Source organism: Castanea sativa, chromosome 9, assembly GCF_040712315.1.
Source record: "Castanea sativa cultivar Marrone di Chiusa Pesio chromosome 9, ASM4071231v1".
NCBI lineage: Eukaryota > Viridiplantae > Streptophyta > Magnoliopsida > Fagales > Fagaceae > Castanea > Castanea sativa.
Window position 1 is genome coordinate 5,684,280 of NC_134021.1, and position 14,795 is coordinate 5,699,074.

A 14,795-nucleotide genomic window follows, 5' to 3' on the forward strand; every position below is an offset into this window, starting at 1 on the left:
CCCCTGAGCTAACTCCTAACCACCTAGCTGGATTGCTTTGATCACTGAGGCAGCATCTCCTTAAAACACAGCTCGAGGAATACCAGTTTCAAGAGTTGAATAGTATAAAAAGCGAGCTTTTTAAGCTAATGTCAAATGCAACCTTAAATAAATGTAATGAATATTATACTACTGCGCATCAAGTTCGCTAAGAAGGGATAAAAAAAATCATGGAAATATATATATTGGCTGTGCGACTATTAACAGCAAATCAAATGATTGTATGTGGAAATCTATGTGATATATGACTTCACAACAAATCAAATGGTTATAATTGAAAATCTACAACAATATAAGAGAGATCGACTCAAAACTCTTTTTTGTAATAGATAATTAAGTGAATCTCTCCAAAAAAAAAAAAAAAGAGGTAGGTAACTGAGTAACGAGTGATCCTAATATCTTACAATTTATTATATAGAGTATTGAGTTTACAAATTGATACGTTATCAATTACAGAAAAAACAATTCAGTATTAATTTATTAAGTGGTTGAAGATCACTAATTTTATTCTTTCCATATCATTGATATCGATTTATGTTGTCAAATTTGTAATAGTTTTAGCATATTTTTTGAGTAAAAATTACAATATATATATATATATATATATTAAAGGAAGATAATCAAGGAAAGAAACGTGAAGTTTGAACCATAAATGATGATGTTAACAATGAAGCATTACTTAAAACCTAATTATAATTCAATACTTATTTTCTAAAATAAAGGTTTTTTATTTTTATTATTATTATTTCATGAATGCAATATTACTTTAGGTTTTAGCTAACGCAGTTATTAATATCTCTTGTTATCAAAAAAGAGATGTGAAATTCAAACCTCACTCACATTAAAATAAAATAAAAATCAATTGATTTTTGTAGTTTAGTGATAATTATTCTTTAGATGAACATGAGTAAAATGTTTATTAATTGGCTCTATTTGCTTGATTAATTCAAACAAAGTTTAAAATTTATCTTTCATCACTTATTATTTTAACTCATAGATTCTTTTACGAGGTTTAGATTTATAATTATTCCAATTTTATAGGGGAAAATAAAAAATAAGTCATTACATCAACTTTCCTCATGAAGCATGCTTGCCATGGCCACTGGTTCCTCCATTTTATAATCATTATTATTATTCTAATATTTTTATTATATAATTTAAAAAACAACAATTTTTATTTTACTGGGAACAAATATTATAATTTCAAATGATTATATCTTTTGGTATTATTCTTGTTATTATACATAATAATCAATTATTAAATATTATAATATTTTGTTCATTAATAGTATTATACTTTGATACGTAACAGATCACATCTACTATTTGTTTATGTTTATTATTCAATTTATTTTACTTAAAAAAAAATAATAGCAATAGCTGTATTGGCTATTACAATGATTTATACTTCTTTTGTCAATTTTTGGTAGTGAGTTTTTCTTTTTTGAGATTCCCGAATATTCCAAATCAGAGATCCACATCTAATCTTTTAAGAGTTCGAAAAAAACAGTACAGAAAAATAAGTGCGCCACGTGGAATCTTCAAAACCAATAAACTCAAGCTTAACCATCAACAACTAATCTTCGATTAGTGGTAACATAATATAAAACACTATTATTATGTAAGATTTTTCATAATAATAATAGTACAATATTACATAATACAAAAATTTAACAACCGACAACCGACAATATTACAATTAACCTAAAAAATAAGAAAAGACCCCTCCAAAATTCTATGAATTTGTCCTCATCTGTAAATCTCAATATTTACTATGTCCTTTTTGGTCTTTTTCCCTCTCTCTCTATATATATATATTTTTCCTTTTACTGCAACTTTATTTACACGTTTTGGAATAAAAGGTACGTTCATGGTCATGATCTTGATCCTGATCCTTCATTTTCAACCGTTGATTTTTTCACATGATGGAACATGCGTTGGGATTTTCGTCGCTGAACATCTGAGGCGCGTGCATGGGGTGCGCCTGGGGGTACATCTCGTAACCCGGATTCACATACCCTTGGTTCACGTACCCGTACGAAGTACTCGGAGCGTCGTGATTCACGTACCCTTGATGAACTTCCACCGGGTAATGCTGACCGTCCACGTGTCCATCCCAAAACATAGGCGGTGAGTGGTACGGATACCCACCGTACATCATCTTACTCACCTCCACCTTCGGTGCACCACCACCTTCCTCTTTCTTCTCACCACCGCCACCACCGCCTTCTTTCTCTTTCTCTTTCTCTTTCTCTTTCTTCTCTCCGCCGCCTCCGCCGGCGGCTGGGGCGGCTTCCTTTTCTTTCTTGTCTCCGCCGCCTTCCTTTGGCTTTTTGTCGCCGCCGCCGCCATCGTCTTTCTTGGGCGGCGGGACCACGTCGACGTTGCGTTTGAGCTTTTCTTTGAGGTAAGGAGTGAGTTCGTTCACCTCCATGAATCCCTTCACCGTTACTTGATCCTTCGTTTTGTCTACCTCCACCGACTCAACTCCTGCATACGCGTCACCACCACGTCAAAGTTAGTTACAGACAAAATGACTCTTTTGCCACCATAACAAACCCGCTCCTGAGGGCATAAATGGAATATCATAAAACATTTAAAAGGATAAATAAAAGAAGAAGATGAGGGGTTTGCTATTCTCACCGGCATATTTCCTAATAATCCTCTTTATTTTACTGATGCAACCGTCACAATGTAGTTTGATTTTGTAAACCACCGTCGACTGAATCGCCAACAATATATCATAGTTAGTTAAAAATTCAGTTACACAGTAAAAAAAAAAAAAAGTAAAAACTGAGTAATGGACCACAAGAGTATCCAATCTCTAATCTCTAATACCAAAATGCCACGTGTTATAATTACCTCCTTAGGTTTCTTAGGCTCTTCCTTTTTTTCGACCTTTTTCTCTTCCGGCTTCTTTTCGCCGCCGCCGCCGTCTTTTTTGGGCTGAGGAGAAACCAGCTCAACTTTCTTCTTGATTTTTTCTTCCAATTTCTCCTTAATTGCCGTGGGGTCTATGTTGGTCCCTTTTACCGTCAATTTGTTGGCATCACAATCTGTCTTCGCCTCTTCCACACCTACAACAACAACAACAACAATCGTATGAGAATTGCCATTCAATTCATTAGTAATTTTACTTTTTTTTGAGTCTATTTTACGTTATGCGTGTATGTTCACACAAAAAGTGTACACCGTTTTTCGTAATCTAACAACCAACCTCAAATCTTATCCAAACAACTTCCTAATTCAAACTATGAAATTTTCCTCAAAGTGACCAACGGGAAACGCGGATCCCGGATTCCTCAGTTTAGTAAAACACGTTGGACTAAACAAATAATAGCAATATACAATTTGGAAAATACAATGAAGTTGGTTGGTGGATTTGTTTGTGAATTTTAGTTTTTTTTTTATAGTTTTTTTACCATCGAAATGACGAACGGCTCTTCTGACTTTCTTGGCGCAACCTTCGCAATGCAAGTCGATCTTGTAAACGGCGGTGACCGAAACGTCGTCTTTCTTCTCCGCCGGCGCCGGAGCCGGCGCAACCTTCTTATCTCCACCAGCCTTTTCTCCATCTTTCTGAATCAAACAAAAAACACCCCATTAAGTTGGGAGCAAATTTCTGCAAATTCAACACGTTAAAGAAAAACAACAAAAAGAAAAACAACGAAGACCCAATTTGAGTTTTTGGGAATGGAAGAGTGAGAGACTGATTGATTGAACTAACCTCGCCCATTTTTTAATACGTGACTGAATGAGTTTTCTAGAATCTGGGAATTTTGATTAAATTATACGACGTTCTGAATACTAGAGAACGGTTGTTTGAAGAGAGAAAATGGGAGGTGAAGTTGAAAATATATAGTGGATGAGAGTTGTGTATCTGGGAATATAATATTATTTTTATGGCATGTATGTATGTATGTGTGTGATGTATGGATGGTTATGGACTTATGGGGGTTTATAATAATAATAATAATAACAATAATAATAATTTAATGGAGTAATAATTAAATAATGGGTGAGGTAAGCAACTATGTGCGCCTCATTGGAGCTGCCGTCGAACCGGACTAATAGATGTTTAGAAACGACGGCACCATGACAAAATCATCTATTTCTGATTTGACTCCAACACCATTGGTACAGTACTACATTTGTTAATTGGTAGTACATAAAGTAGTAGGTGCCAAACCCAAATTACCATATTAACCCTCTACCGGTTAAAATTGTTATTTAGATTTACTTTTTGAACTATACGTCACATTTGCAAACTATATAACAAAATACACTTGTTTTGGAAACGTTGAGTTTTGCGCAAATACTTTTAAACAAAATTAAGAAGTAAAATACGTATACAACTTGACAGTTTGGAAATATAGTACTAGTTAGATTAAAAAAAAAAAAATCTTAGGTGTCAAACCCAAATTACCATTCTAACCCTCTATCGGGGTTTAAATTGTTATTTAAGGGCTGTTTGGTAATGTTGTTTGTATTTTTTAGAAATACGTGTAGGTGAAAAAATGTATAAAAATATGTGTAATGTTGTTTAAAAACTGAAAATATGTGTTTAAACACATGTACCAAACGGGCTCTTAGATTTAGTTTTTGAACTATATTTCCAAACCATCACATTTTCAAACTATATAACAAAATACACTTGTTTTGGAAACATCGAGTTTTGCACAAATTTTTTTTAAAAAAAAAATTAAGAAGTAAAATACACATAGAACTTGACAGTTGACATTGCTAATGTTGAGTTTTGTTCGAACTCAATATCAATAACATTAAGTTTCAAAACAATAGTATTTTGCAATATAATTTGAAAATGAGGTTGTTTGACTACATAATTCAAAAATTAAGGCTAAATAATTATTTTTTCCTGAGAACACTCTAACTCTAATGTAGCAGACTGTAAGTCTTTTTCACTTTTATATAAACTCACTATTTTTTTTTCCTACCACTCACTGTCTGTTATGTGAGGATTACGTTGGGACAAAAAAAGTTTTATTACTACTTGATTTTCTTTAAGTAACCCTTAGTAATAATTTAGTAAAAAATGTTGGAGGAGACGTTATTATCATGGGAAGGTAGTACTTAACTGTATAATATAGTTAGTTCTAGTTGTTGCTGGTAAGTGCCTATAAGTGGTAAGTAAAATTCTTAGTAGCAATTAGTGAGCTTTGACGATTTGTGCAACAAAAAATGTGACCATATTATTTATAAAATTATCTGATAGGTTAGTGGGGGTGTTACGATAGACTCCATTAATATCTTGTTTTTTGCGCCTCCTCCATTAAACAAAATACCAGAAGATCATTATCTAGCTAGAAGCAATATTATCCTATCGTTTTATCCATTATCTTTGTCCATTTCTCCTAGTCATATTGTGTATACCAATATTGTGATACTACGGTGATGCTAGTGTCTGGTTTTGTATAAAGTGTTTGACCATAGATTTGGCCTATTTATATATGGCCTAATCTTAAAGGTACACTTGGCCCAGGCTCATCGAGAATTGGCAGTGTTAGGCTCTACCAGTTCGAGAACTCAACCCCATCAGAAAATACGTGATACTTTAACTAACTCAATCTCCACTAGTCAGCTCCTCCAAATTAAACAAAAAAGCTAAGGCATTTTTGCTAAGCGAGTCCAAACATATGTTTTTAATTTTTAAATAATATTGTACATATTTTTACATACTTTTTTATTCGTACATACTTTAATAAAAACTAAAAATTATTATTTAAGCAGACATACTAAACAGGCTGTAAAGTTGAAAAACAGGTTTCCTTTGCTACAAAATGATTATAGTTTTTTAACACCCAGTTGCGTATTCAAATCACATTTTGGATTCTGATCCGTGATCTCTTATTATTTACAATCTTCGTACTGTCAGGATAAACCACACTACAGAGTTTTGGTGTTTGTTTTCATGTAAAAAAGTGCAGACTCGTACGCAATGCTCAATTATATGGATTCTCTTTGTTGTGAGAAAGGTGTATTGAATCATGACTAAGTTGGCAGCTTTCATTTCAAACTTTCCCCAAGTCTTTAAAAATCTGTTGATGATGCTTTTGGATTGTGACTTAGTTGGAGGCTTCCGATTTCACTTTCGGGTCTTCAAAGTATTGATGATATTTGTCACCCCCATACCTTCTCAATTAAGTGCAAGTACAAGAGATTATTTTTACAATTTCAGACCTGAATTATAAAAGTGATTGCTATCAAAATAAGATTACTATCAATGACAAATGGAGATAAAAGTGATGTTATTTCAAATAATAGAATACTATGCAAATAATTGTGAGAAAGGTATCAAGAATATTTGAAGAAAGTATGACTTTTGCACCACAGCCATAATGCGGTCGATTATGGGTATATTTATTTATAATATACATATATGAAATTTCAACCTACTATATCTTTTTAATTTTGGGGGTGGGTAGAGTTCGAATCTAAATTTTTTATCTGCAACTAAAAATTTTAGTAGTTGAACTAATCAAAATATACGTCCACAATAAGTAATAGAGAAAAAATTGGGAAATCTTGTGAAAGTAATGATTCACCAACACAATCAACTATATCATAAAATTGTGGCAAATTGTGCTATTATATAATTAGAATTACATATTTTAGTAATATTATGAATACTCAAAATTTAACTACATAAATTTTACAAACTAATATTCCATCTATCATTAAAAAAATCAATATTTATTTATGTTGTTAAAGTGGTACCAATAATTTCATTGCCATATTCAATATGTAATTTTTTTCTTCAATAAAGTTTGTAGAAAGTTTAATTAACACCGCTCATAATTTTTCTCTTGATTTTTTTCCATAAACGTATTGATGAAGTTGGACCCTGATAAACTGAAAAAGGCAGAATCATTTGACTTTGCTGTCTATGCTTAGAAAACCAGTGATGTTATCTCTCAAAACCCAGAAATTCAAACGCCCCCACAATGACCTAGATTTCGAGCTAAGGACCTTTGATTGAATGGCAAGGAAATTAGGGAGAGTAACTCCCAGGGTAGGGTGGAAGTTAGAATAGAACATCAATTTTGACTCTCTCACTGCCTTTCTACACATTTATCTCATTTATTTATTATCTAATAAATCTATGTGCTGGGAGGGACCTCGCTAAATGGCTGCTATAATTTATTTTTCTCGTTGAAAAAATGCAACAAAGTATAAGGCTAACGGTTGAAGGTTAGCAAAAAAAAAGTACTCCGTAAAGGTTGAAAGGCCCCAGGCGGCTAGGCACCTAGGGCTATTCATCGAAAAGTATCCATAAACAAAAATGCCCCAATGGGTCCAATACTTAGATATATTAATGTCATAAACTAATAGTAATACTAGATGATAATAATTAAATTAAATGGAATATACAATTTTCCTGTCAAACATTTGTGTACGTTTTTCCTTGATTAAACATCAATGTAATAAATGTTAGGACCAAATAAGGCATGCATTACCCTTTACCCCGTCATCTCCATTTCTAGTATTTTCTACACGGTTCTGTTCCGTAGACTAGGCTCAATTATTTTAATAGTTATGAAGATTGAAAAAAGATTTGAATATTGGTTCCCTCGTAAAGACGAGGAAGCAATACCACAAATCTATAAGACTTTTTTGGCAAATAAGCTTTTGTAAAAAGGCTATTTGGCAACTAATCTATAAGGCTATTGACAACTATTGATGTAGAATTTTAACTATAAAGTTTTTTTTTTTTTTAATTATGATTTAAGACATTAATTGATTTCTTTTTACGTAGTTGTGTAAATAGAAATTGAACCCTATATTTTTTATTTGGCGATAAGAGATTTTACTAATTTAGTTAATTAGAAAAAAAAAAGTAATATTTGTACATTATAGTTTTTGATAATTAAAGTGATGACGTAATTTGAAGTTATTACATATCAATTGATAATCAATAATCAAATTAACCAAAATAATAAAAGAGAACATAACAAAAGTACTTTATATTTCTATATTCAAACCCAATTATTTTAATTAATGACCAATGTTTATTTAATCTATATTTATATCTTATCTCTATTTATTTAATTTAAAATAAGACAAAATTTAGTTACAAACTTGGTTAAAGTCTAAGACTACAATCTTACTCAATAAAATAAATATTACTTTATATTTTGAAAATCTAACCGTTAAATTACAAGTTCGTTACGTTCTTAATACACATGTCAAATTTTGTATCAATCATATATTATTTGCTATAAGATCTATAAGTTTATATTTTATACATAATTTTAAACTACAAAAGCTTAAACTTTAAACAATTTATTGATGATATAGCTATAAATTTTTGATTTTCTAAAAAAAATTTAAGCATGGAGGATTTAAGAAGAATATCAAGGAAGTCAATACCGTACCGGAGGCTGTACCGGTTTGGCCACCGGTACGATATATTTCGGATACCGATCAATACCGGTGTACTGTTTCGGGTTTACCACTATTTTATACACACACACACCAAAATCTTTAGAACCATGTTTATAAACATATAATATTTCACTTATATTATAGTAAATATAAAAGTTTATTATAAAACATTACCTCAATTCAGAACAAATTATTCATATTTTTAGACTTTAGTATCAAATAAAAGAAAAAAAAAACACAATATAAAAAATAGAAAGCTTAGTTGTTCATTGCATACTAAGAAAATAAATAATACTAAGAAGTTAATGTAAATAAGTTACCATTATGCCTTTACAAAAATTCAAAAATTACAAAACTAAAATAAAAAAAAAAAAAGGTTTTTTTCTGTACCGGCCAGTACGCCCGGTACTGGCCGGTATTGCCCGAAATTGGCCGGTATGGCTGGTACGCGGCCGGTACAGCCGGTATTTTTTTCGGTACAATATAGAAGTGTATCGGTACCGGTACACTGGCCGGTACGGCCGGTACCGATACGGTATCGGCCACACTGAAGAATATGTAATCCAATGGTAGATTTGTCAAAATTCACATCCAATAAGAATATATTAAATAAGGTTGTAACTTTGAGCTACAACTAAACTTTATCCTTTAAAATAAATTTATGCAAAAAATATCTTGTCTTCTCTCTATATTATTGGAATAAAATATCTTGATCTCTCATGGTTGAAAGTTCCCAAAATATCCAATAAACTATTATAAATAAAATAAAAAAGAATTAAATGATCATAAGCGTATAAAATTGTCAAAACATTTTTCTCTTTCATTCCCTTTTATTCAAAGTCTTAAATTCAAAATTATGTTATGAGAGAGAGAGAGAAGAATCTAAAGTCTCTAAATACGAACTTTGTGACCCTCGAAAAAAACAAAAAAAAACGAACTTTGTGCATGTGAGGAGATTTGTGATATATTGTATTAAATTATTAGAATAGAACATCTTGGTATCCACCTTTTTAAAGTTCCCAGAATATCCAATAATCTATTACTATCTTTGGTTCTTGATAAATTTTGTCTATTGCAATGTGCATTTGTAACGTAGTTTAAAGTTTTTTTTTTTTTCTTTTAATTTTATCACCTATTCCATTAAACAATTTTAATTATAGTTTTGAAAATTTTATGAAAGAATAAAAAACTCTTTAACAAAATTACTTAATGCAAATTTTGATGCCCAACTGAAAAACCCCAATGTTATATGAAAATTGAAACTAATGGGTTTCAAACCATTTAACAAGGACATAAACCTCGTGAGTAGTCACAGGGAGAAGATGTTGGGATAAACATCGTCTATGTGTGAATTAAATTAAGTATAACCCAAGCAATAAAGAAAATAGAAATCTACGGAAGTGGAAAAAAAAAAATCAACCAACAACAACACCAAGAAATTACGTGAAAAACCCTCTAGTGTAGAGGAAAAAACCACGAGGCAAATTCGATTAATATACTATAATAAAATAAAGATTACAACATTCAAGTTATACCTAAAAACCTGAGTTCACAATAAATTGAGAAAATACAATAATATCTCTAGAAACAAATACAACTTCATCACAAAACCCAGTAGCAAGATCTTCCACTCTGAATACTTTAACTCTCTGTAATTGTAACATCCAAATAATCGCCCTAGAGAAAACCTCCAATTTATCTTCCTTGTGTGTCTTGAGTAAAAGAAAAATCACATTTTCTTTTTTCTCTCAGTGCCGCACAAAGCACTATTTTTTTTTTCTTTAGTCGGCTTCAAATCTGTGTTTCAGTCTTCAGTCTCTCTTTCTCTATTGAAATACACGCATACAATGTTTTATATAAAGCACTCAAGCCACCTGACACCCCCAGTATAATTAGGAATAAGAGTTTTATTCACGTAGACCACTTTTCACCTATTTCTTATTGAAATAGGATTCTATATGGGCTGGACTCTATTAGGTGCCATGCACCTCAACAATCTCCTTCTTCAGCCCATCAAGGAAGAAGACTTTCATCCCACTCTTCAGATAGAATTCATGCCGGCCGTTCTGGCACAAAGCTCAAGCTTCTCTTTGGTCACAACCTTAGTCAACATGTTAGCTAGATTCTTCTCAGTATATATCTTTCTCAGTTGCATCAATAATTTTTCAACAACTAGTCTTATCCAATTGTATCTCACTTCAATGTGCTTCGAATGAGAATGAAACGTAGCATTCTTGCTCAAGTCTATTGCACTTGGACTATCACAACGAACTACATACTTGTCTTGCATCAAACTCAATTCTTGGAGAAATCATTTCATCCAAAGCATTTCTTTACCTGCTTCATTCGCTGTAATATACTCAACCTTAGCTGTAGATAAGACAACGCACTTTTGCAACTTTGACTGCCATGATACAACTCCCCCTGCAAAAGTAAATAAATACCCAAAAGTAGATTTTTTACCATTAAAGTCACCAACCATATCTACATCTGTATAACCCTCCAAAACTGGTTTAGAGCTAGCAAAACTCAAGCAAGACTTAGAGCTACCTCTCAAATATCTGAAGATCCACTTCACTGCTTCCCAATGATCTTTACTAGAATTAATCATAAACCTGCTGACAACACTAACTACATGAGCAATATTTGGTCGTGTACAAACCATAGCATGCATCAAACTCCTGGCTGCAGAGTAATAAAGAACTGATTCCATGTTTTCTTTCTCTTTTGTGGATGACAGACAAGATTTCTCGCTTAGCTTGAAACGACCACCAAGAGGTGTATCAAATGGTTTGACATTCTTCATGTTAAACCTTTCAAGTATCCACTCAACATATTTTTCTTGTAACAACCATAACTTATTGGCTTTCCTATCACGAGTAATTTCCATGCCTATAATTCATCGTACTGGACCTAAGTCTTTCATATCAAAGTCCTTAAACAAATCCTTCTTGAAATCACCAATCATATTAGCATCTTTCCCTACTATCAACATATCATTTACATATAACAAAAGAATAAGAAATTTACCATTAGGAAATTTTCTAACATACACACAATGATCTGTATTTGTCTTTGTGTACCTATGACCCACCATGAATGAGTCAAACTTCTTGTACCACTGTCTTGGAGCTTGCTTCAAGCCATACAAACTCTTTTCAATCTGCACACTATGTTTTCTTTTCCTTTCACTTCAAATCCTTCTGATTGTACCATGTAGATCTCTTCCTCCAAATCACCATGGAAGAAAGCAGTCTTCACATCTAATTGCTCAAGTTCAAGATCCAAGCTAGTTACCAATCCTATAACTACTCGAATGAACTCATCTTGACTACTGGAAAAAAATATTTCATCAAAATCAACCCCATGTTCCTGATTAAAACCCTTGACCACCAATTGAGCTTTGTACTTCACTAACTTTTAACTATCTTTCTTTCGCTTGAACACCAATTTGTTTCTCAATTCCTTCTTACCTTTAGGAAGTTCAACCAACTCATAAGTCTTATTTTTGTGCAAAGAATTCATCTCTTCTTGCATAGCCTTCATCTAGCTCTGCTTGTCCTTATGAGACTCTAATTCTTGAAAGCATTCTAACTCCCACTCATCAGTAAGCAAAATAGACTCAAAGGAAGGATATCTAGTTGATGGATGATACTCCTTAGTAGACCTCCCCACTTGAGGTTCTTCCGTCTTTGGTGGAACAAGCTACTCCCCCTGTTCAACATCTTCAATATCTTGAGCATTATCACCATCAACTCCTGTTGGCTCATCACCATCAATTGCTATTGGATTATTACCAAAATTCTCATCTTGCACCTCTTTCTTATTTGTGGTGCAATTGAAGGAAGAAGAGGTAGGTATAAGGTCAGGAACACATACAATAGCATACTTTATCTTTTCAATTTTCTCAAGGTCTGCCATATTTTCATTTTCATGAAAAACCACATCTCAACTTCTATTCATCTTCTTTTTCTCAGGATCCCATAACTTGTAGTTAAATTCTGCATCTCCATATCCAACAAATATACAAGGAGTGGTTTTGCTAATAAGCTTCAATCTTTGTTCTTTAGGCACATGTGCAAATGCCTTGCACCCAAATGCCATCAAGTGAGAGTAAGAAACATTTTTCCCAATCCAAAATATTTCTGGAATATTAAACTCTAACGGAACTGATTGAGACCAATTAATTAGGTGGCATGCAGTTTGAACAGTTTCACACCAGAATGACTTAGGCAGATTAGTCATTCTCAACATACATTTGACAATTTCAACAATAGTGCGGTTCATCCTCTTTGACACACCATTTTGCTGTGGGATACCAAGAGCTATTTTCTCATGTCTAATACATTTCTCAGAGCAGTAACTCTTGAACTCATTAGATTTATATTCACCTTCGTTGTCAATACGGTTCAAAATTTTCCCTTTCTCTCTTTCCGCAATGGTATGGAATTTCTTGAAGTGCTCAAATACCTGGTCTTTAGTTTTCAAAAATACACCTACACCTTTTGTGAAGCATCATCAATACAAATAATTAAAAACTTATTGCCACTTAAGAACTCCACATCAATGGGACTATATACATCAGAATAAATGAGATCTAACACATTGGAAGTTCTAGTAGAGGGAATGCGAAAAGACACTCTACGTTGTTTTCCAAACAAACAATAATCACAAAGTTTAAGTAACACACCTTAAGCAAAAGGAATGAAAGACTTCTTTGCCAAAATTTACAACCCCTTTTCACTCATGTGAGCCAATTGCTTATGCCACAAATTAGGCGTAGAATCTTCCTGAGCTGCACTAATAACATTTTTGCACACTTTTACTTGTGTCTAGTAAAGTGTACAACAAATCTTTCCTCCAACAAGCACCAATGATCTCTGGAGAGTCTCCATTTGCCATATCCAAAATAGTTGCCATAGCTTTCTTTATCTAGAATATAAGTAGAAATCAGATTTAAGTGCATATCAGGAAAATGTCGCACATTCTTCAATTCTAAGGTGTATCTAGTGTTAGTCTCAATACAAACACTTCCAATTCCCACAATGTCAGCATAGCTGTTGATGATGTAAAGAAAATTAGTAGGCTGGATACTCCAGATTTGAAAGGACCACTCGCTCTCTAATGGCCTGAAAAATAAAGGAAAACGATCAAAGGTGAAAACATAACATACCTTCTGGACGAAGGTTCCCTAAATCTCCAGTATAAGGAGCAAACGAATCTCTACCAACCTCAACAGGATGCCCCGCCCAGAAACCAGAGACAAAGAAAAATTCAGTCTTCCAGTTTCTGTCAGACGAGGGCAAAGACTTAATCAATCTACAGCCATTGCCCCTAGCTGTAAACTGATAGAAGCCTAGAGATTGACTTATCTCGGAGGGTTTATAACAGTACAAGAACTCGTCCACGGTGATAGGACGGTTCTCATCAAATACCTCACTCCATAAGACTTGCATAGAGACAATTAGTCTCCATGCGTTGGGGTTAAGCTGACACACTCCCAAGCCCAGCCTAGTGAGTAATTCCCTAGCAAAGGCATTCAAAGGAAGTCTGAGCCCCCCTAACAAGTAAGCTTCATAAACGCCTATTCCAAAACGAGGTTGGCAACACCATTCACCTCGGATAGTTAACCTAGGGTTTAGGTCGTCAGGAATTTGGAACCAACTCCTAAGAGCATCTAATCTCCTCTCGTCCGTCCTAGAAGGAACCTCTATAGCACAACTATATACAATTTCCTCTTTGTCCAAAGGGGAGGACTGCGAGAAGCTCGTCGAGGTGTCAGCCCCAGAAGCTGCCCTCGTCCTAACATTTTCTTGTAAGGTCTCGATGGGAATTCCTGGGACGCCAGAGGTATATTTCTCTGTTGTGTGACCACTACTACTGCTATTGTTACTGGAAGTATCATAACTAGAAGAGTCATGATACTTGTCTATGGCTTTGACTACACTGTCGCTAGACGAACAGGAAGCTATTTAGGACGTCCTAACACTTAAAAAGGAAAGTTTGAGAGTTGAAGTAAAGAGAATACCTGGCTCTAGACGAAAGACACTAAGGACGCTGAGAATACTCCTAGACGAGGCGATGGACAAGGATGTCAAAACAAAAAATCTGAAAAAGTGAGAGGGGCACGAGAGGGAAACCACTATTTATAGGTAGAGAAGTCTCGATATCCACAACGATGAGACCAATGAAAAAATGACACGTGGCGCCTGCCTTGAAGGAATGAATCGACGTGGCCAACCACCTATGAAAGTATGACACGTGGTACGCAAAAAAAAAAAAAAAACTCGTCCTAAAATCTGGTGATACACTGCATGACCCTTGGACGAGGGGCAACTGATGAGGAATGAAGT

At 33.6% G+C, this 14,795-nt stretch overlaps 1 protein-coding gene across 1 annotated transcript; it reads right to left on the reverse strand.

Annotated features, from left to right (window-relative positions):
* Positions 1-1,626: 1,626 nt before the first annotated feature.
* Positions 1,627-3,973, reverse strand: LOC142610330 (heavy metal-associated isoprenylated plant protein 6-like). The gene is made up of 5 exons (XM_075782133.1): positions 3,767-3,973; positions 3,462-3,618; positions 2,902-3,116; positions 2,683-2,761; positions 1,627-2,529 (listed from the first exon to the last, which is right to left on the reverse strand). Exons 1-5 carry the CDS (start codon positions 3,773-3,775, stop codon positions 1,958-1,960), a joined length of 1,032 nt encoding a protein of 343 aa, XP_075638248.1. The 5' UTR covers positions 3,776-3,973; the 3' UTR covers positions 1,627-1,957.
* Positions 3,974-14,795: the final 10,822 nt, after the last annotated feature.

Excerpts from the sequence above, each read along its gene's own strand:
- LOC142610330 (XM_075782133.1), bottom strand. Across the intron at positions 2,762-2,901 it reads AGCCTAAGAAACCTAAGGAG|TCGACGGTGGTTTACAAAAT; the intron begins GTAATTATAACA and ends TTGGCGATTCAG. Across the intron at positions 2,530-2,682 it reads GATTATTAGGAAATATGCCG|GAGTTGAGTCGGTGGAGGTA; the intron begins GTGAGAATAGCA and ends ACGCGTATGCAG.